The sequence below is a fragment of the Centruroides sculpturatus genome, unplaced genomic scaffold (genome assembly GCF_000671375.1).
Source record: "Centruroides sculpturatus isolate CEXI.00-Female unplaced genomic scaffold, Cexi_2.0 scaffold808, whole genome shotgun sequence".
Taxonomy (NCBI): Eukaryota; Metazoa; Arthropoda; class Arachnida; order Scorpiones; family Buthidae; genus Centruroides; species Centruroides sculpturatus.
This window is the reverse complement of record NW_019384985.1, coordinates 111,469-134,301: the sequence shown is the minus strand read 5'-3', so window position 1 is coordinate 134,301 and position 22,833 is coordinate 111,469. Positions and strand designations below refer to the sequence as shown.

At 25.6% G+C, this 22,833-nt stretch overlaps 1 protein-coding gene across 3 annotated transcripts in view; it reads right to left on the bottom strand.

The window, feature by feature from the left end:
- LOC111632884 (cytosol aminopeptidase-like) overlaps positions 1-20,973 on the bottom strand; it is a 36,050-nt gene extending 15,077 nt beyond the window's left edge. The window contains exons 1-2 of one of the 3 annotated variants that reach the window (XM_023377410.1): positions 20,862-20,973; positions 15,021-15,142 (exon numbers count right to left, since the gene is read on the bottom strand). In XM_023377410.1, the coding sequence (XP_023233178.1) occupies positions 15,021-15,142; positions 20,862-20,867 (128 nt within the window). In that variant the 5' untranslated portion in view covers positions 20,868-20,973. Of the gene's footprint in view, positions 1-11,577; positions 11,700-12,144; positions 12,175-15,020; positions 15,143-20,771 lie in introns of those variants that run through there. The other 2 variants (XM_023377408.1, XM_023377409.1) reach the window with 2 other exon arrangements.
- Positions 20,974-22,833: the final 1,860 nt, after the last annotated feature.

Below are 22,833 nucleotides of genomic sequence, written 5' to 3'. Positions count from 1 at the left end.
TAAAATTTTCTCAACTAAATAAAGATGAGGAAACCCGCCAAGTGTCTTAATTTATGGCACTTCATTGTGTTAGGAGCAGAAACAAATTGCAAAGCACGGTTTCATATCATTAAAATAAAATTTTATTTTGTCTTATTATGGATTATTCTTTTATGAATTATTGAATTTTTAAATTAACAGTTAATACATATAAAACTAATATTGCTTAAATAAGAAATTACACAGTATATAAACTGCAACATAGATAAAAGATGGGAATGCCCTATTCATTTTTGAAATAATTTAGCAGGGAGAGGCTTTTACAAAATAGCTTCAAAAAGTTCCCAGAATTGGTTTATTACTCAAAAATATGTGTACATTTTGTCAAATCAAGCAACATATCCTTTGGCAACCACACACTTTTGCCAATGTTGGTATCACTGTTTAATCACTGAAGGTGACTAGACAGATTAATGGCTATAACTTAATATCAATTGCAATATNCAGTTGTGACTGAGTTTAAATGTATAACTTTGAAAACCACTGTTCTAAGATGAAAGTTTTATATAGATTCTGTAACCTCAACAGGTAAAACATTTTAAATGCTACAAGATGTCAAAGTTCAACCCTCAACTTGAAACATTGTGGGATCCAAGTGGTTGATTAACTAGCACCACATGCCTGCTTTTGACAATCTTTTATTATTTTCACCATATTATTTTAAATTATAAAATTTTCTCAACTAAATAAAGATGAGGAAACCCGCCAAGTGTCTTAATTTATGGCACTTCATTGTGTTAGGAGCAGAAACAAATTGCAAAGCACGGTTTCATATCATTAAAATAAAATTTTATTTTGTCTTATTATGGATTATTCTTTTATGAATTATTGAATTTTTAAATTAACAGTTAATACATATAAAACTAATATTGCTTAACTGAGAAATTACACAGTATATAAACTGCAACATAGATAAAAGATGGGAATGCCCTATTCATTTTTGAAATAATTTAGCAGGGAGAGGCTTTTACAAAATAGCTTCAAAAAGTTCCCAGAATTGGTTTATTACTCAAAAATATGTGTACAGTACATTTTGTCAAATCAAGCAACATATCCTTTCGCAACCACACACTTTTGCCAATGTTGATATCACTGTTTAATCACTGAAGATTAATGGCTATAACTTAATATCAATTGCAATATTTAAATATTAAAACATTTTGCAATTTTCAAAACAATAAGTGAAAAAATATGAAGAATTTGAGAGAAGAATCTAACAATAATCCTATCAAATATCGATAAGAATTTTTCTAATTTTCACTCTTTCCAATTTCCTCTCAATTACTTGTACTCTCGACGTGAAGGTGGCCGTTTATGGGCTAGTCCAAAAATTATAAATTATTTTAATTTAAACTGTAATGTTTATCATTTTTATTTCAGTGATACATTCATTATTATAACAACAAAAATTATTTCTGATTATGTTCTCTTTCAGTTAATTAAAATATTAATAAACTTATGCATTTTGATAGACAAGAGGATTTGTTAATGAATAGTAAACGAAATGATTGGCTTCAAAAAGATGAAAAAGTTTTATGGTTTTAGTAATTAGTTAATTATAACAAGGAAAATATTTTTTTTTATGTAGTAAAATGTCTTATTTTAAACTTTTGATAAGATTTAATCTAAAAAATATCCTTTTCTAATTAATAAAATGTTAATTTATAATTTTATAAATCAACATTTTATTAAAATTGGTCTGTAAAAATTAAAAATAATAAACCATTATTTATTATTTCCAATCTTTATTATTAAAACTACTTAAATACATCAGTAAAAATTTATTATAATTTTCCTCATTGATAATTTTTGATAGTTTATACACTTGATTTTTTAAAACTGGTAGACAAGTACAGTGCACAGGGTGACAGCTGCTCGGTTTTTCTATCTAGAAATCAAGTACACAAACAAGTACCTGACATTCAGCAGTAATAGCACTACAATTATAAAATAATGTATTTGAGGTAAGTTAACAGTATCAGGTAAAAGTAGAAAGCATCAAATATAATCTGATGAATAATTCTGCTGGGGTTTTATTAGACAACGAATCCTGGCGCTATATCTACTTCTAACAGTTTACAATACTCTACCAGGATTCATTGAATTTGAACTTAGAAGAACCAAGGCATCTGCAACTACATTAAAAACTTGCCTTAAGTCACAGTTTTTGACATGGTTGACAATATCTCAGATCAATATACAGAGGATGTTTTTAGATACAACAGAAATTTGTTTATCCAGACTACATAAAACCGGATCAATTCAGTGAATGAAAATTTAGAACTACTGAAGTAAAATAAATATATACTTTCAGTACTAAATAAATCTAAAACTTAAAATTTGTTGTCAAAATGTGTGTGATATAAAAAAAATCTGAGTAAAATACAATTTCATAACACATAACACAGAGAAATGATTAATAAATGCCAGTATTGCTACTGAATATAGTTTTGTAGAATGGCAAACATTTTTCATTGTAAAATTATTATTAAATTCTATTCATTTAAAAACTCTACTTCTTTTTGAATCTAGATAAACAGGAATTTCAGGTGAACAATTTATTTATTCAAATTGTTCTTATATACTAACTATAATAAATATACTGATGTATAGTTTGCTTATTTATACATATACCTTTTCATGGATAAAAATTTAATTAACAACACACAGTCCCCGGCACTCTAACACTCATTACAAATTAGTTTCATCACTTCATGGAGCTTCCAAAGTATGCTCAAATATTAAAATTCTCTAATAAGATTCAAAGATATAAAAACTTAATGATTTTTAAGCTTCTTAATTATTTTTTAAGAAGTTCAAGGAATTTTTATTCAAGCATGTATGATCCTTACAGGTGTGAAAATGGCAAATCATATCATTTATTATTATTTATAAATCATATTTAAATAAATATATACAGTGCAATCGTAAACTCCCTCCACAATGGGCCACACCTATCCAGTTCGGCCGAACAATGATGTCATAACTTACTTTAATAATAATATTATTAACGATAAACAGATATTAATAAAATTATATTATTCAAAACATTTCTGGAATATTGTTGAAAAAATTATTTAAAAAATTCAATGTATATGTTTATAATAAAAACATTTGCAATTTTATCCAGTACCTGTTATGTATATCAGATAATAAATTTGTGTGTTTCTAGATCTATAATTATAATAAACAGGAAACATTTACAAGTATCAATTTTACAAGTTACTAAAGTGGAAAGATTATATTATATATTTTTTTGGGGAATTGTATCATTAGATTTGGTTTCAGAAATATCAAATTTATTTTAAGTAATTTAAAATGACATGTTTATCCTGGTAACAAACAAGTATTGGTTGTTGGAATACAAAACTGTTCAGTTGAATGGCTTCAAAAATTGTCCTTTGGAATTTTGAGTTCACTGACTCTGATAAAACTATTTAATATGCTTGAAAGTTACTACTTTGGAAAAAAAATGTTGTTTATTTAATTATGTTTAACATTTAAATTAATGTTCCTTTTTAAATGATTTGTAATAGAGAGTTACATCAATACTTAGTTCACTTCAAAGGTCTAGAAAATTTATGAAACCTTTAGAAGTTGTAGGATATTAGATTTTTAATATCCTACTTACACAAAACTAGTTTTAACTCAAAAAACTCAAGAAGATATTGTCTGTCTTATTTTTATTTATTGTTTCATTTATATATATTCTTATTATTGAAAATAATATACTATTTTTGAAATTAGAATATTTTAAATTTCAACAATATTTTGTTTATGAAACTGTGAATATGGTGCTTCTGACAAAAACAAAAAGCTGCAGTTACAGTGTGATCAGTTACATAAACCTCAGCATTGGGAGAAAAATGAAAGGAACTTCCAGCAGTGAAGTGACGATGTCATAGGCAGATTTAGTGGCAAAAAAAAGTTTAATAATAATATTATTATTATTCATTAATTTTAATAATTGGGTTAAAATTTTACTGGAAAGAATATATTAACAGAAATGAATCTTGACATCCATAATTCATCTTTTTCACATGACAGCAGCACAACAGAGTTGATTTTCTTTCATACGTTCACCGCTGCCTGCATAAGTAAAATTGTTAAAAAGGCTAAAACTATAATGTTATTGTCGTAATTTTAAATTACATCAATGTCGGAGAGATAATCTAACAGTTTTACATGTTTAAACGGGAAAAATGTCTGTACAGAAAGATCAACTCTGCTGCATGATCTCACGTTGTTATGATGTGAAAAAGACAAATTGTGAAGCTTCTGTAAGATTTGTATTTATAATATTTTCCCATTTTAATTAATTTTTTTAATATAATCTTAGAAAAGAATAATACCAATTTGTGGCTTTGTTTTTTTTTTTGGAGAATATTTCTGTATAATTAAAATTCTCCTTTACATTCATTTTTTTCAATTTTCTACAAAAATTTCAAGTATAATAATTGTTTTTTTATGACCGGATACAGATATTATTTATCTCTATAAAGTTTAAAATGTGCAATATATTCCAATTTCATACATACATAAAATAAAGACAAATCAACTGATGCAAGTGCAGTCCGAATTTTTATAATTACAGCTGGTTAAATAAACTGACGATAATAGGATTTGTTTTAAAACTGTGACTTGTTTAATATAAATTCTTCTGTTTCTCATAGGGGAAAAATGAAAAGAGAGAGAAATAAAATATAGTTAAGTTCTCTCATAGACTGAACATTTTTCTTTTTAACAGAAAAACATTACTTTTGATCCAGACCAGACATTTATATATATTTAATTGGAGCCATTCAACCCCAAGCTTTCCATATCTGGTCTCGATTTTCATCTATCTAACTCCATTCTGAAGATTAGCAATAGACAGACAAACAGATGGATAAACGACAGTGGAAATGTATAAGTTTGCAATCTGAAAATTGCAGTGAAACAAAATACAGATTAATAAGCATCATCTTTGTCAATTATATTTTTTTAAATACCAAATGAGATATCAGGAAAATGAACTATACATTTTCTAATATAATAGCTTATAAAAGTTAACGAATAAATAAATTTATCCTTTATGAAATTTACTTTGTATTAACTGCATGAATATTTATACAGTATAATTACACACTGTGCATTTTTATTTAACTGATTATGATATTTTTATTTAGCAAAAATAAAAATGATATTTTATTCAAACTAAAAATTAGATAAATGATTTGCATAGATAAAATTATACAAAAAAAAAAAAACCAAAATGCATAAAATCTAATATTCACAGTTGCTACTGATCAATATTCTAAAAGATTACCACCTGCATTTATTGTGACTGACAGAAACATACCAATACCAACCAGTTCACTTATATTATTAGAAAAATATAAAAAGAAAGTATCTAACAATAATACAAAAGGGCAATAATCTACAAAATGTATTCCTGAGCAATATTCTTGACATATCCCTTGCATGAAATTTATTAAAAACTGGTATTAAAACAATTTAATATAATCTGGAAACTCAAAAAATATTTTAGATTTTCCGGTTTTTACTTAAGTTATTGGTAAAAGAAAAATCTAAATATTAAATAACAAATACTTTCCAAGATTATTTTTATTTAATTAATATGAAATCGTCCCTAGTTCAGAAGTGTAGTATACAAGTGGAGAACAATGTTGACACAAGTAAAATTCAACCTTTGAAATTCCAGGAAAAATTTATTATAATAAACACAAAGAAAATTCACACCTTTTTCATACTTTCCGGCAGTAACTGTTTAATAAACGAATGTTTTCAGTTACATTCGAGGGCCTGTGTTGGGTGAAGACAAACAATAGAACTTAGACATTCAAGTTTGTATCATCTTCATCTGAAGCAGACTCCTGAATGTGGCCAAAAACATTCATTTATTAAACAGTTACTGCCAGAAAGTATGAGAAAAGTTACAGAATGGTTATTTAAAATTTTTATCTTCCATTCTTTAACATTATAACTTTATATTTGAATGTTCTATAACTGAAGATCAGTAAATCTGATTAAAAACATTTTTGTTATAATAAATTTCTTGCTGGAATTTCAAAAGATTAAATTTTACTTGCTTCTCTAGTTCAAAATATTCATAATATATTGCTATTGAAAGGATAAGCAGGCTAACTGGACAAAATATTGCTTCTTAAATGTCTTTTAAAATGTTTTTAAAATGACTAATAAATGCATGTTCATCAATAAATTCTTCATAAAACCAATAAAGCATTCTTACTTAATCACAATGGATAACAATTGAAAAAAGATGAAATTTATTATTTCTTAATGAGATTTAGATTTTGAGGTCCTAGCCTACTTTTAATAATAATTAATTTGAAAAGATAGACAGAATTTAGGTTGTGTTGGGTGTAAATTCTAATATTACCAATTCTCATCATAAATGTTTTCCTTTACATTTATCATTTTTGATCCTTACACTAATTTATAAATGTACATATGCATTTATTATTATGAGTAATATAATATTCCATATAAAAATGATTTATTTCTTTTTAATATGTTTTTACAGAGCAAATTCTCAGTTATTATAATATCTGTTTATCATAAACTAAATGGTTTTATCCTCACTCTAGACCTAATACTATTTTTTTAGATTCTTTCTCCTATAAGCAGTAAGAGAGCTTTGTAGTATATCCTCATACCAGGCTTAAAATGGACAAATAACAAAACACATGTCAAATTCAATCTAGATTTAATTCAGGTCCCTGAGTTAAAGGACATGCATTAGCTGCCTCAGTCATTTAGACATTACAAATGTATAGGCAGTGTAATTAATCTACAGTTGGAGATATAAACTCTTACAATGAACATGAACAAACTTTTTAAATCAACTTTAAAAAATATAAAACTATCATATTTAATTGCTTTGTTATTTGTCAAAAATATACAATCTTCTATTCACATTTTATAGATGCTTGAATACACTGCAATTCTAACTGTAAACAAATATGGATTAATGAAATTAATCACTTTAAATATCTTGAAAATTTCCAATAATTTCTAAACTATGACTATATTTATCCATGACTGAGAGCACTAAATAATAAGTATAAAATCAAATATGCAAAATACTATTCATAGAAACTTTGATGCTCTTCAAGTTTATAATATATTGCATCCTAAATAAACTATTTTTACAATTGATGAATTCAATGTATTATTTTGATATCCTTTACACCAATTTATTCTTAAGCATGCTAAATCTCTCTTATTAGTAAGCATTCTTTTATCTGTAGTGAAAAGTAAAACACAGAATAGCTAAAGTAAGGCCTTAAGGAGCATAGAGTGAAGACATAAGAAAAATAATACAGTAGGTAATCGGTTAACAAACATAATCTGTTCCAAGACCATGTTTGCTATCTGAATTGCTTATTAACCAATTATCGATTTACCATAGATTTTTGTAGGAATTTGATTAATTTGTTCCAAAAAATAAATTAAAAATTATATGCTTTCTTATTATGTTTATTTAGTAATAAACTAAAAACAATCTCTTCATTTTTTTCACAAATGACACATCTTTGTTTCTCAGATGTAATTTCATTACTCCTTTATCTGCGCACTGCTCACCTTGGCTATTATCTCTTGCTTAGTTTCTATAGTGAACACAGTTTTTGAAACTCCACTCATTTTAATCCCCACAATATTATCAGTTTTTTAAATAAAAAGTTCAGAAAAGCACTTACAAAAATTCAGAGAACAGAAATTAACTAGTGCAAAAAGGGTTATGTATACAACTGTGAAAGTCTCATTCCATAAACCAAATATAGATACCATTAAAATATAGTTTTACAAATCTGAAACGCAGCGTCACTTCATCTGTTTGTTGTCAGGTGTTTGTTGTTCAAACATAAAAATCTTTTGTGAAAATGTTCATTGTCTGAACTGTTCGTTAATCAATCATCCACTGTATAGAAAAAATTGTTCACAGTAAAGAAAAAAAAAATTAGTTCTTTATTATAATATTAAGTTAGTATCATCAGTATGTTTCATAGCCAATATAGTTCAACAAAGTATTGAAACAAACATTTAGAATAATTCAATAAAAATAATTTTTCTAGTATTGTAATAATTCATTAGAAAAATTAATTTTAATTAAACTTCAAATCATTTTAAACATTACAAAATAATATTTAATATAAAAATATGTTTCCTATGATGACTCATGACTATACAGTGAATTTTAGGCAAATGCCTATTTTTTTCCTTGGCATATACATGGCTAAGATTTTGTATGAACACTTTTCATGAACATTTAGTCCAAAACAATGGTATTTTATAATGCCTTAAAATGCTTATTTTGACGTTGCTGTCTATTTTTGCCTAAAACGCAAAGTTTAGTCTGTTTTCATATTTTTAAAATATTTTTATTAATTTTTCGTTTCATTTTCCACACAGGTTTACTTTAATTCTTAAACTAAACTGCTTAAGTTTCATTTTTTTTCTGAAAATGCAGTCAAACAAATTCATTTTTTTTTATTATTATTGATTACATATATTTAAGTCCATCCACTTAAGTGGATATGAAAAAGTGCTTGGGATATGCATCCACTTAATTTTTTCTGCTTGGGATATGCATCCACTTAAGTGGATGCATATCCCAAGCAGAAAAAATTAGAAAGCATTAATACAGAAATAAATTACACCCCCTGATGCAAGTTTATAGTAATAAAATTAAAACTATATGAAATATTATAAAATAAATGCTTTTATTTAATAAATATAGTGTTAGAGATGCTTTATTTGTCATTTTTAGATGACAGATTTTAGGCAAATGCCTATTTTTCCCTTATCATATACATGGCTAAGACTTTGTACTAACTACTACAGTGAACATTTCTTTGATATCAAAAAGCTTCTGGCCACTTTAGCAGACAATGTAGTTTGTGTAACTAAAGCCAAAAAATTTTGAATGACATTTATATTCAGAACAAGTTGGTGTACATCAAGCATTATTTCACATTCATTATAGATACTATTACTGCTCTTGAAAGTAGTGGAAAACCTATATATGAACAAATCTCCTCAACAGAGCAAACCAGAAACTTTGTGATGCACTAGGCACTGTTGCAAAAAAAAAGTGAAGAAAGAGTTGAAAGCAGTGCTTCAAAAGAGACTAGGATTAAAGTGCTTGTTTATTATTGCTGATATTTTGGCAGGAAAGAAGAGCAAAACTGAAAGTGAATTCCCAGTTCATCTTCTTCCAAGGTTGAAATATTGTCCATTATCTTCAGTAGGTGTGGAACACATCTACTGAAGATAATGGACAATATTTCAACCTATATAAATGTTGTGTGATAACGGATTATATGCTCTTTCTCTGCATATAAATTAATTCTCGGTGACAAACATTGCAACTTTTCTATCGGAAATTTGGAAAAAGTGCTTGTAATATATTATGAAACAGAGAGAATAAAAAATGTAAAGATAATTGTTTGTCTACTTTTGTGTTTGCATCATTCTGAATACGTGTATTTTTGTTTGGAATTACATATGTTAAATAAAAAATTCATTGTCATGATAAGTACGTTAATTGTTCATTATGCAAATTTTGACTGCCTATTTTTTGTTTTTAGAGCCTAAAGATACAATTTAAGAGCTTATTTTAAGCGCCTAAAATGCCACTTTTAAGGGCATATATGTCCGCTGTCTACTCATGACAACACTGACATTAACCAAAACAACATATAATGAAACCAATTTTACCACAGACTAAATAATATAAATAAGATATAATTTGGTTATTATTATTATTGGTTCAAGTTTGCAACCTCTAGCATTAATTTCCCACCTCGTAAAATCAATTTTACTGTTTATAAAGAAAATTCAACATTCATAATTGTAAATGTTTACAAATTTCATCAACAGCATTGTAATAAAATGATGTTAAGTGAGGACTTGCTGTACTGTTTTTATTTTAGAGTTACTTATTGAATATTACGACTTGTAAATAAAATTTAGTTTTAATTTACAACTATAATTATTAATGCAAATGTAAACATATGATTACAATTAAAATTTCTTTAATCTTNGCAACTTTTCTATCGGAAATTTGGAAAAAGTGCTTGTAATATATTATGAAACAGAGAGAATAAAAAATGTAAAGATAATTGTTTGTCTACTTTTGTGTTTGCATCATTCTGAATACGTGTATTTTTGTTTGGAATTACATATGTTAAATAAAAAATTCATCATCATGATAAGTACGTTAATTGTTCATTATGCAAATTTTGACTGCCTATTTTTTGTTTATAAACCCTAAAGATACAATTTAAGAGCTTATTTTAAGCGTCTAAAATGCCACTTTTAAGAGCCTATATGTCCGCTGTCTACTCATGACAACACTGACATTAACCAAAACAACATATAATGAAATCAATTTTACCACAGACTGAATAATATAAATAAGATATAATTTGGTTATTATTATTATTATTGGTTCACGTTTGCAACCTCTAGCATTAATTTCCCACCTCGTAAAATCAATTTTACTGTTTATAAAGAAAATTCAACATCCATAATTGTAAATGTTTACAAATTTCATCAACAGCATTGTAATAAAATGATGTACTGTTTTTATGTTAGAGTTACTTATTGAACATTACGACTTGTAAATAAAATTTAGTTTTAATTTACAACTATAATTATTAATGCAAATGTAAACATATGATTACAATTAAAATTTCTTTAATCTTTTTTAAAAGTCATATTTTTCTGAGAAATCATTAGAGTAAATTCTTCTTTAAGAATTCTAGAGCCTCTTTTCAAGTACTGCTTATCACCTGATCAAGATTTGTGAAATAAACTATAGTACATTTTCAGACATGGAAATGTAGTAATGTTTTAGTTGATAAAGTACTGTACATTTTATCTCATATAATACTTCAGTAGAGTACAGGGAATACTATAGTAGAGTCCCATTCGACTTTGATTAGATGGGACTCTACTGTACTTATTTTTATAAAATATATGCATACACAATTAAAAATGTTCAAAGAAATTTAAAAAGACAGAAGTTATCATCAATTAAAAACAACAACATTTTAAACTTTTTTAAATAGTAGTTTTTGAACATTTTCAATCATAAATGTTGTGTGCCAAACTGTATTCTATACGCATTTATATTTTAATAATTTAATTAAAAATTACTTTTTATACTAAAATTCATATAACTTCAGAAAAATAAAAATATTAGCTTAAACATTTATAAGAAAATTATAAGAAAATTTTAACTTTATCAACATATTAATTTTGAAGTANTGTAATCTATACGCATTTATATTTTAATAATTTAATTAAAAATTACTTTTTATACTAAAATTCATATAACTTCAGAAAAATAAAAATATTAGCCTAAACATTTATAAGAAAATTATAAGAAAATTTTAACTTTATCAACATATTAATTTTGAAGTAGACAAATAAATCTCAGATTTACAATTTTTAAGAGATAAATGTAATAGAAATTTATAAAATTTTCCTTAATCATAAATTATTTACATTTTCAAAAGTTCAGTTAAACGTCCTTGAACTTCGGCATCGTATTTCTGAGCAGTTGGCGTCAGCAGAAATCCTTCTTCCTTCTCTCCTTTCTCAAAGGCACCCAAAATTAAGCCTCGTTTCTGCAAATAATTAAATTTATAAACAAAAATAAAAATATATATCACTTAAAATATTATAATAATTATCTGAGATAAAACTATTAAATGAGATTATTTGAAATTTATTCCAAATAAATCATTTTCTCGTATTATCAAGTTCCCAAGAACATATTTTAAACATTATATGATGAGTATTGTTTTGAAGTACTTTTATATAATAAATTCTAATTTTGTTTAATTTTATAGTTGAGACACTTGCTGACAATTCATCTATTTAAATTTTTTAAGTTATTATAGTAAAAGCTATCAGTTTGCAGTCAGAATGGCTTTATTTTGTCTTTGATGTTAAACAACAGAAATATTTTCAGCCATTTCTACAGTTTTACTTATGTTAACTTGAAAGTCAATACGTTATTTACAAAATAATAATAATAAAATTCATCTATTTGTGTTAGATAAATCATACCAATAAATAATTCATGTTAAATCTATTTTAAAATCCTTAGAAAAGTTTCATTCGATTAATAAAATCAATAATAAAAAGAAATATGCTACAATATTTTTCAGCAAATCAACATACAATCAATTGTGAGTCACCAGTAGCACATGTCACCTGTAAGTAAACTACAGTATGACCATTAGTGAGTCATGAAGAGGGGAAGATTTTAAAACACAGTTTTATATTATTGTTGCAAAATAGTAATAGATAAATATTTTTTAAATCTGTACCATATGAAACCTGTAATAGAAACATTTTTCAAAATTTCTACTTAAAAAAATAATAATAAATCAATGACTAATTTAAAAAAATATTCTGAACTGACGTATATATTAGGTTTTAATACTTATTTTTAATTTATTTGTGGTAAAAAAATAGACAAAAATGTATATTAATTTTAGATTTTTATACTGATTTATAGGTTAATATCATTTCTGAATACAAAAATTTATAAACATAAATTTGTCTTTTGTAATTAATAACTAAATAATATTTTCTTATGAAAAAGCTATATTAAATCTTGTCAAAAAATAAGACGGAAATACATAAAAAAGTTTAAAAAGATTATAGTCATACACTTAAATTTGATTAATCTTTTAATTTTATTACGTGATAATGTAAAATGTGATAAAATTAAGTATATAGGATAAAAGTCAAGTTATTTTAAAATTTCTACAGACTATAATCAATTTAAATTATCATTTTAGATAATTTTAAGTTTAATAAAAAGAACACTTTATAAAATTGTCATGTGATTTTTTCCAAATATATAAATGCAAGACCTCAAGCGTTTAAATTCTTTATACTTTAAAAGATAGGTCTTAAAAAAAATTAAGTCGAAAATCCATATTCATAATACACAATACTCAAAATTATAAATTAAGTATTTGCATGTTAAATATGTAAAGACTTAAATTTTAAAGTGAAACAAATGTTAATTGCTCAACATCTGCATAAATCAAGGAATATGATTGTTAGATTAAACTAACAATATCAGAGAGTAATTTACTTAGAATATCATCAAACTATTTTTACAATTATTATATTAAATTTAAAATTATCCCATTTTTTTTATCTTTACACACCTTAGTTACTACAGTATACATTATACATTCAATAGAAAAATAACATAAGATCCAATAAGACAATCAAACTAATAATTTATTAAAAGTTAAAACCGAACAAACTACCAGATTATCAGGCTATATTAAGGATAATTTCAATAATTAATTATAAAATAATTTGACTAGAGTAGGAGGTAATCCCGTAGTTTGATTGGCTTTAACTGAAAAATCGGATTATGTATTGAATGTTTATAAATTTAAAAGTTAAAACTGCAGAAGATAAATTGGATGTTTAGACAATTTATTAATCTTTTAATCTAAATGTAGATGATTGACAAGTTTTGTAAATTTAAACAATTGTTCTATTTTTGTTTTTTGCCTTTTACTTCAAACCTAAAGATGAATAACAAATATGGCTAAACATGTTTGCTATTTAATTAGAATTGATTGATAGATAGCTGGAAAGTTTATTCGAAAAATTAAACTTTTACTATCATAAATTAAAGTATCAATTTTATATTTAAGAAATCATCTGTTGACAATCCAATATAAAAATGTTTGTTTCTTTTTTTTTTGTTTTAATTTTTAACTGAAAGTCAATAATTGCATTTAATATCATGTTACAGTTTCAAAACTGTCATTTTGACAAGATTTATTTGATGTATCTGATGACAATTTATATTTTTTATTTTGAAACTTTTGTTATATCATAAATAGGTAATAGTTTTTAGTAANGTTATAGTCGATTCCATTATTGATCAGACGTACTCATAATAGGTGTAATTTCGGCCGCTGGTATAACTTATAATGTGCAATGTGAAAATCTGAAATTACTATTAAATTTCTAATATTATCGTGTATAACTTTCTTAATTATTCTTTCTTTAAATTTCTAAGCTTGTCGTTAACGTCCGGTCAACAAGGAATTTCCGTTAGACAAAGATATATTTTATCTCATGAAAATGAGTGGAATAAAAATTATCTACATTTCTCGGAAATGAAATATTGTAATCTTTCATTTTCGAGAAGTAAAGTTTGAATTTGTTAACTGGATGAGAAAATAATTTATTCTCATCGGATCTCCAAAATAAGTGCAGGGCCGTGGAGAGTTTTTTATGGGGCCCGGGGTAGAGCCGGTTCCCTTTTGCTATACTTTTTAAATAGCTGAAATATGAAGAATGCTTCTTTATCAATAGAAAGTAGTTTTAAAGATTTTATTTTTCGTAATTCGTAATTTTCGTAAAAGTAGCATTAATTTATACGGATAGGAACTAGAATCCCTAAGTTTTTTCTGGACCCGGGGAAAAGTCCCCATCTTTCCCCATCTCGACGCCTGTGATCTGACTTCGGATAGTTAAACGGCTAAAGTACCGCCGTAATACAACTGGATCGAATTTTCAAGGATTTCTCATAGTACTGAGTAGTCGAATTTGTCAAGTTTTATCTCTCCCCGCCAGACCAGAAAATACCCGAATTCATTACGGGATTGTTTAAAAGCCCTTTTAGTTCCCTGAAAGCGGAAAGAAAATAAAAAAAAAAGTTACTTTAATTTAGTATATTGAAGGTTTATCTCTTTATTATTATTTTATTAACTAAAACTATACCTATAAAAATAAAATAAAAATCTGAAAGTTTGAAAATATTAAATATTTAAAAATTTTTCTTGGTTGGCAACGTTTGTATCAATTTTTAAATACGCATGTGCACATGTATTATAATAATCAGTTTCAGTTTGCCAAGTTCCACCTGCAACCTTTCTTGACAATCATAAATTATTTACATTTTCAAAAGTTCAGTTAAACGTCCTTGAACTTCGGCATCGTATTTCTGAGCAGTTGGCGTCAGCAGAAATCCTTCTTCCTTCTCTCCTTTCTCAAAGGCACCCAAAATTAAGCCTCGTTTCTGCAAATAATTAAATTTATAAACAAAAATAAAAATATATATCACTTAAAATATTATAATAATTATCTGAGATAAAACTATTAAATGAGATTATTTGAAATTTATTCCAAATAAATCATTTTCTCGTATTATCAAGTTCCCAAGAACATATTTTAAACATTATATGATGGGTATTGTTTCGAAGTACTTTTATATAATAAATTCTAATGAGACACTTGCTGACAATTCATCTATTTAAATTTTTTAAGTTATTATAGTAAAAGCTATCAGTTTGCAGTCAGAATGGCTTTATTTTGTCTTTGATGTTAAACAACAGAAATATTTTCAGCCATTTCTACAGTTTTACTTATGTTAACTTGAAAGTCAATACGTTATTTACAAAATAATAATAATAAAATTCATCTATTTGTGTTAGATAAATCATACCAATAAATAATTCATGTTAAATCTATTTTAAAATCCTTAGAAAAGTTTCATTCGATTAATAAAATCAATAATAAAAAGAAATATGCTACAATATTTTTCAGCAAATCAACATACAATCAATTGTGAGTCACCAGTAGCACATGTCACCTGTAAGTAAACTACAGTATGACCATTAGTGAGTCATGAAGAGGGGAAGATTTTAAAACACTGTTTTATATTATTGTTGCAAAATAGTAATAGATAAATATTTTTTAAATCTGTACCATATGAAACCTGTAATAGAAACATTTTTCAAAATTTCTACTTAAAAAAATAATAATAAATCAATGACTAATTTAAAAAAATATTCTGAACTGACGTATATATTAGGTTTTAATACTTATTTTTAATTTATTTGTGGTAAAAAAATAGACAAAAATGTATATTAATTTTAGATTTTTATACTGATTTATAGGTTAATATCATTTCTGAATACAAAAATTTATAAACATAAATTTGTCTTTTGTAATTAATAACTAAATAATATTTTCTTATGAAAAAGCTATATTAAATCTTGTCAAAAAATAAGACGGAAATACATAAAAAAGTTTAAAAAGATTATAGTCATACACTTAAATTTGATTAATCTTTTAATTTTATTACGTGATAATGTAAAATGTGATAAAATTAAGTATATAGGATAAAAGTCAAGTTATTTTAAAATTTCTACAGACTATAATCAATTTAAATTATCATTTTAGATAATTTTAAGTTTAATAAAAAGAACACTTTATAAAATTGTCATGTGATTTTTTCCAAATATATAAATGCAAGACCTCAAGCGTTTAAATTCTTTATACTTTAAAAGATAGGTCTTAAAAAAAATTAAGTCGAAAATCCATATTCATAATACACAATACTCAAAATTATAAATTAAGTATTTGCATGTTAAATATGTAAACACTTAAATTTTAAAGTGAAACAAATGTTAATTGCTCAACATCTGCATAAATCAAGGAATATGATTGTTAGATTAAACTAACAATATCAGAGAGTAAGTTACTTAGAATATCATCAAACTATTTTTACAATTATTATATTAAATTTGAAATTATTCCATTTTTTACACATCTTAGTTACTACAGTATACATTATACATTCAATAGAAAAATAACATAAGATCCAATAAGACAATCAAACTAATAATTTATTAAAAGTTAAAACCGAACAAACTACCAGATTATCAGGCTATATTAAGGATAATTTCAATAATTAATTATAAAATAATTTGACTAGAGTAGGCGGTAATCCCGTAGTTTGATTGGCTTTAACTGAAAAATCGGATTATGTATTGAATGTTTATAAATTTAAAAGTTAAAACTGCAGAAGATAAATTGGATGTTTAGACAATTTATTAATCTTTTAATCTAAATGTAGATGATTGACAAGTTTTGTAAATTTAAACAATTGTTCTATTTTTGTTTTTTGCCTTTTACTTCAAACCTAAAGATGAATAACAAATATGGCTAAACATGTTTGCTATTTAATTAGAATTGATTGATAGATAGCTGGAAAGTTTATTCGAAAAATTAAACTTTTACTATCATAAATTAAAGTATCAATTTTATATTTAAGAAATCATCTGTTGACAATCCAATATAAAAATGTTTGTTTCTTTTTTTTTTGTTTTAATTTTTAACTGAAAGTCAATAATTGCATTTAATATCATGTTACAGTTTCAAAACTGTCATTTTGACAAGATTTATTTGATGTATCTGATGACAATTTATATTTTTTATTTTGAAATTTTTGTTATATTATAAATAGGTAATAGTTTTTAGTAACGTAATGCTGATTAAATGTATTTTTCAATAAACTTATACTGTTACAATATTGTTCCTATTGGACAAACAGATTAATAATATTTTTACAATAAAATATGTTAGAATTTGGGACAATATTGAATGATTCTTTAATTTTCATAAATTTTGTTTTAAGACTACACACAGTAGTCTTAAAACATATGTTACTTATATGTCATACTGTATTTATATAGTCTTAAAATATATAATCAATTATACAATAGTTTAAAAATATATTAGTTTCATTTCCTGAAATAAAATCCACATTACTGTGGATAAATTTTAAAACATTGCTTAAAATTGGAAAATTAACCATATAATATAATGAGAACAATGTTAGCTTTCAAAAGATATATAAAACATTAAATAGAGAACAGTTCTAGAAAAGATATTAGCAGATATTGTAAAGGAATAACATATACATCAGATATATCATGCTTTAAATCAGTGTTTTTCAATCTTTTTCTAATAGTGACATTAATTTTTTCTTGCAGTACTTTCTTCATCAATGAAGAGTTGCTATATGCTTTTTGTACCTTTAGTAATACACAAATGAAGTATTATGATGCTACTCATCATTATATTTCACCCCTGTAGTGTCATTGAGGCACCCATGTGCTGTATTACTCTGGTGAAAACCACTGCACTGAAAATTTACTGGGAGAAAGCAAAACTTATAAAACGTGGGGAGATTTACGACTTGGTCAAAAAGAGAAAAGGCATCAACTAGAGATGTTGGGGAAACTTTCCAATGGAAATCTATGAAGTGGCATAAGTGGGAAGCATAAATTATGATATAGACTCTTTAGAATGTACACAATATGAAAGTTTAAATTTTAGAAAGGTAATGGATTTTTCTACACAAAATGATGTTTGAACTTTTGTAAAATTTTGATATATAGTTATAAATTTCAAAGATTGGAACATTTAGTCAGTTAGTGTTTGAATATTGTAGGATTTGTTCAGAAACGACCTGAAGATGAATGTTGGAACCATCCAAAAAAAATTCATCAGTATTTTAATAGTAAAATTGCTGTTATATAAGGTATATAAATATTTTATAATTGTAACAAGTTGTATTTGAAATAAATTATATGTTAAAAATTATCCCTTCTGGATGAGCTATAGTGATGCTATTTCCAAAATAAAAACTTTAAAAAATCCACTGATGTCACCTCCATTACATTAATATGTAACTTATGTAAAACCACGATAAAAATATTTATAAAATTAAGATTAACTTAACAAATGTGAATAAATATGTTTTTGTATAATTTAGTANTTAATATTTGTATATATAGATTTGTACAAAAATGTTTTATTATTATAAAGTTTTTTTTATGTTAAACTATTTGGAAAGATTAAAATATGCTTAAAATAAATGCAATTTTTGGAGTCATCTAAACCAAATAGAAAGGAAGTGAAACTACATAGTTTAGTATGATTATTATTCTAATCCCAACAGTTAAAGAACTGGTATGACTTTTTTTTGTTGTGTATTGTCTGGGCATTGCCCTCTTCCGGATTTCAACGTGTGATGAAATAGATCTAATCAATTAATAAAATTAAAATATAAATTTCTTATTTATTATAATGAAATTTAAATTAGGAATTTAATCAGTCATAGAATAAAAAAATGAATTATTGTTAATAAGACATACCCAAAATATAATCTCTAGTATATAAAGCATATATCCACTGGGAAAATTTGAAATCCAAAATAGATGCATTTTGATCCTGGATGGACAATTATCTGGGTGAAAAAATTTGTCAATAAAAATATTTTTATATATGCTCCTAGAAAAATTTTGCTATGATGTCAATTATAATTATTAACATTGTGTGATTAAAAAGTATCTGTTAAGGGACTCTATAGAATGGGCAAAAACTTCTATTTATTAACAATAATTCATTTTTATTCTATGACTGATTAAATTCCTAATTTAAATTTCATTATAATAAATAAGAAATTTATATTTTAATTTTATTAATTGATTAGATCTATTTCATCACACGTTGAAATCCGGAAGAGGGCAATGCCCAGACAATACACAACAAAAAAAAGTCATACCAGTTCTTTAACTGTTGGGATTAGAATAATAATCATACTAAACTATGTAGTTTCACTTCCTTTCTATTTGGTTTAGATGACTCCAAAAATTGCATTTATTTTAAGCATATTTTAATGTTTCCAAATAGTTTAACATAAAAAAAACTTTATAATAATAAAACATTTTTGTACAAATCTATATATACAAATATTAAAAAAACTTTTAAACATTTATTTCTACAGAATACAATAATTGGGTTATATACTAATATAATATGATAAACAAGCAATATCAGTACTGTAAATTTATGTCAACTCAAAAAATCTATTTTACTTTCGGTTTGATAAATTCATTTATCAAATTCATATTGAATATTGAAAAATGAATATTGAAAATTGAAAATGATTATATTACATCATAAATTCATTTATCAAATCGAAAGTAAAGTAATTTTTCTGAGATCATTTATACAGGCAATTAAGTACTACATGTACAGTACATCACACTACATTGGTGTATATACTTTCATTTCCTTGAAACAAATACTTTTATTTTACACAGGACTGTAAAATAAAAACTAAATATTAAAATAGTGATAATATAAGCAAGATGTGAACTCTGAATAAGAAGTTTCCCACCAAAGCAATAAAGTCAAAGAAACCATACCCATACACACAAGATATTGCCCCCAAAAATCAGTTTTTACCACATTTACTACATCCACCCTCCGCATCAGTCAAGGCTCGGCGTGCCACTCAATTCCTGCATATCACATTGCCTAAACAGCTAAATGTGACAATCTTAGCGAAGCAACCACGTGCGACCCAGAAGTAGGCCGATTTCGGGGACTGTATCAGGCCGAGGGTCACACGTAGAGGTATAGCTCTCGACTTTTTTGCTCCTACGGGTAGGGTCTACAGCTCCGTTAAGGGTTCCAACCATCTCGTTCAAAAGTGTAATTATAATTTCATCTTAATTTGTCTACAAGCTTATAAAAAATTGATAGAAATTACTTTTCGGTACTTTACACATATACAAATATATATACAAGTGGCTTATAAGTAACTTCTTCCAAAATCTTATAAGCTAGAAACTACTGATAAGAGTTTCTTTCATGATTGATAACATTACACGCAACAAGCTTAAGCTTATGATCTTTTTCCATATTGTGGTAATATTCTTCTATAATCAATCAATCAATCACCTCCAAAACTAAATAAACGAAACATATATCATCTTTACATATAATTAATAAATTGATATTAAATATTATCAAGTTTTCATAATATAATTGTACTCATTCGCGAATACCTCATTTACTAAAGTACTCATCCAACGTCTTCGATGTTGAGTGAATTTGATTATTCTATTGACTTTTAAAAAAATTCTGATTGAACTTACAACCATTTTAATTCTTCTTCAATCCTCCTTCCTCGAGGTGCTTCTCGTCAATCGACACAAACGACCTCTACTTAACTTTTATATGAATTTATGACGTAAGCGTTTTAAAAAATTATTATATTTTTACTTTTTTTTTTTAATTTTATTTTTAAAAGATTTAATAAGAAAAATCAAAACAACGAAATTTAAATTTTTTAAAAATCCTATATTATTAATTAATATTTTATTATAAGTAATGTAGAGAGCTGTATAAAACGTATGAACATTTCTGAATTATTTTAAAAAATTATAAATGTAATTATAAATATAAAAATTCTGTCTATTATGATGTTTTCTTATATACTAGTATGTTTTTTTTATTTACAACAGTATATAATGGCGAAGAATTTTTATTGTTTTGATGGTCTATGGCAACGCAACGAACGCGCGAACAATCCGACAAGGAAAGGACGACTTTCGGGAGGATTTTCTACAAGAAAACTGGCAAGTTTCCCGTAGAAAATCATCTATTTAGTTTATTAGACACGTAAATAAAACTCAAAAAATTATACTAGTCCAGTACGTTGAGTCAGTCGCGAACCCACTGCTCAGTGGTTTTATCCACGCGTTACCTATCGGACCATTTTTATAAACGTTTTGATGAATAGCGTCATTGATTTTCAACCAATGGCAAGAATGAGTTAAAATTTACATAAGATTTTAATTTTTTCACAAAAATATATTTGAGGAAACAGTTTTCATTTCTCTCGCCCATCATTCATTGTAAGCTCTTATCCGCCTCAATATGTAAAACATGTAAGATAAAATTTCCTTCGGCAATGGGACAATCGTAAACGTATACGAGTATGTAAATCAAACAAGCAATATCAGTACTGTAAATTTATGTCAACTCAAAAAGTTTATTTTACTTTCGGTTTGATAAATGAATTTATGATGTAATATATTCATAAATTCATTTATCAAATCGAAAGCAGAGTCGGTAGTTAATCTACCGACTCTGTCGAAAGTAACTTTTCCGAGATCATTTATACAGTATAGGCAATTAAGTACTACATATACATCACACTACATTGGTGTATATACTTTCATTTCCTTGAAACGAATACTTTTATTTTACACAGGACTGTAAAATAAAAACTAAATATTAAAATAGTGATGATATAAGCAAGATGTGAACTCTGAATAAGAAGTTTCCCCCCAAAGCAAAAAAGTCAAAGAAATCATACCCATACATACAAGATATTGCCCCCAAAAATCAGTTTTTACCACATTTACTATCTCCACCCTTCGAATCAGTCGAGGCTCGGCGTCGAAGGAAATTAACTATTCTTCTTGTAGCCGGAGCGAGAAAAATTTGGATCAATTTATTACATTATTCATCAAATCGTTATTTTTTGCATTTTATTGTATTTAATTGTTTTTCTTGAAATAATTTTAAAACAAATTTTCATAATTAACTAATAAAAGTGGCTATTAAGATGTAGTGTGTTTCTTTATGTAATCGAAAGTTTTTCCAAGATAAATTCGTTATACCCATATTTTGATTTTCATCATCAATTTTAGTACGACTTTTTATACAGAGATTTTAAATAAAAATATTCGGATACCAGTGGTATCTTAAGTTATTCATTCGTTATAGTCGATTCCATTATTGATCAGACGTACTCATAATAGGTGTAATTTCGGCCGCTGGTATAACTTATAATGTGCAATGTGAAAATCTGAAATTACTATTAAATTTCTAATATTATCGTGTATAACTTTCTTAATTATTCTTTCTTTAAATTTCTAAGCTTGTCGTTAACGTCCGGTCAACAAGGAATTTCCGTTAGACAAAGATATATTTTATCTCATGAAAATGAGTGGAATAAAAATTATCTACATTTCTCGGAAATGAAATATTGTAATCTTTCATTTTCGAGAAGTAAAGTTTGAATTTGTTAACTGGATGAGAAAATAATTTATTCTCATC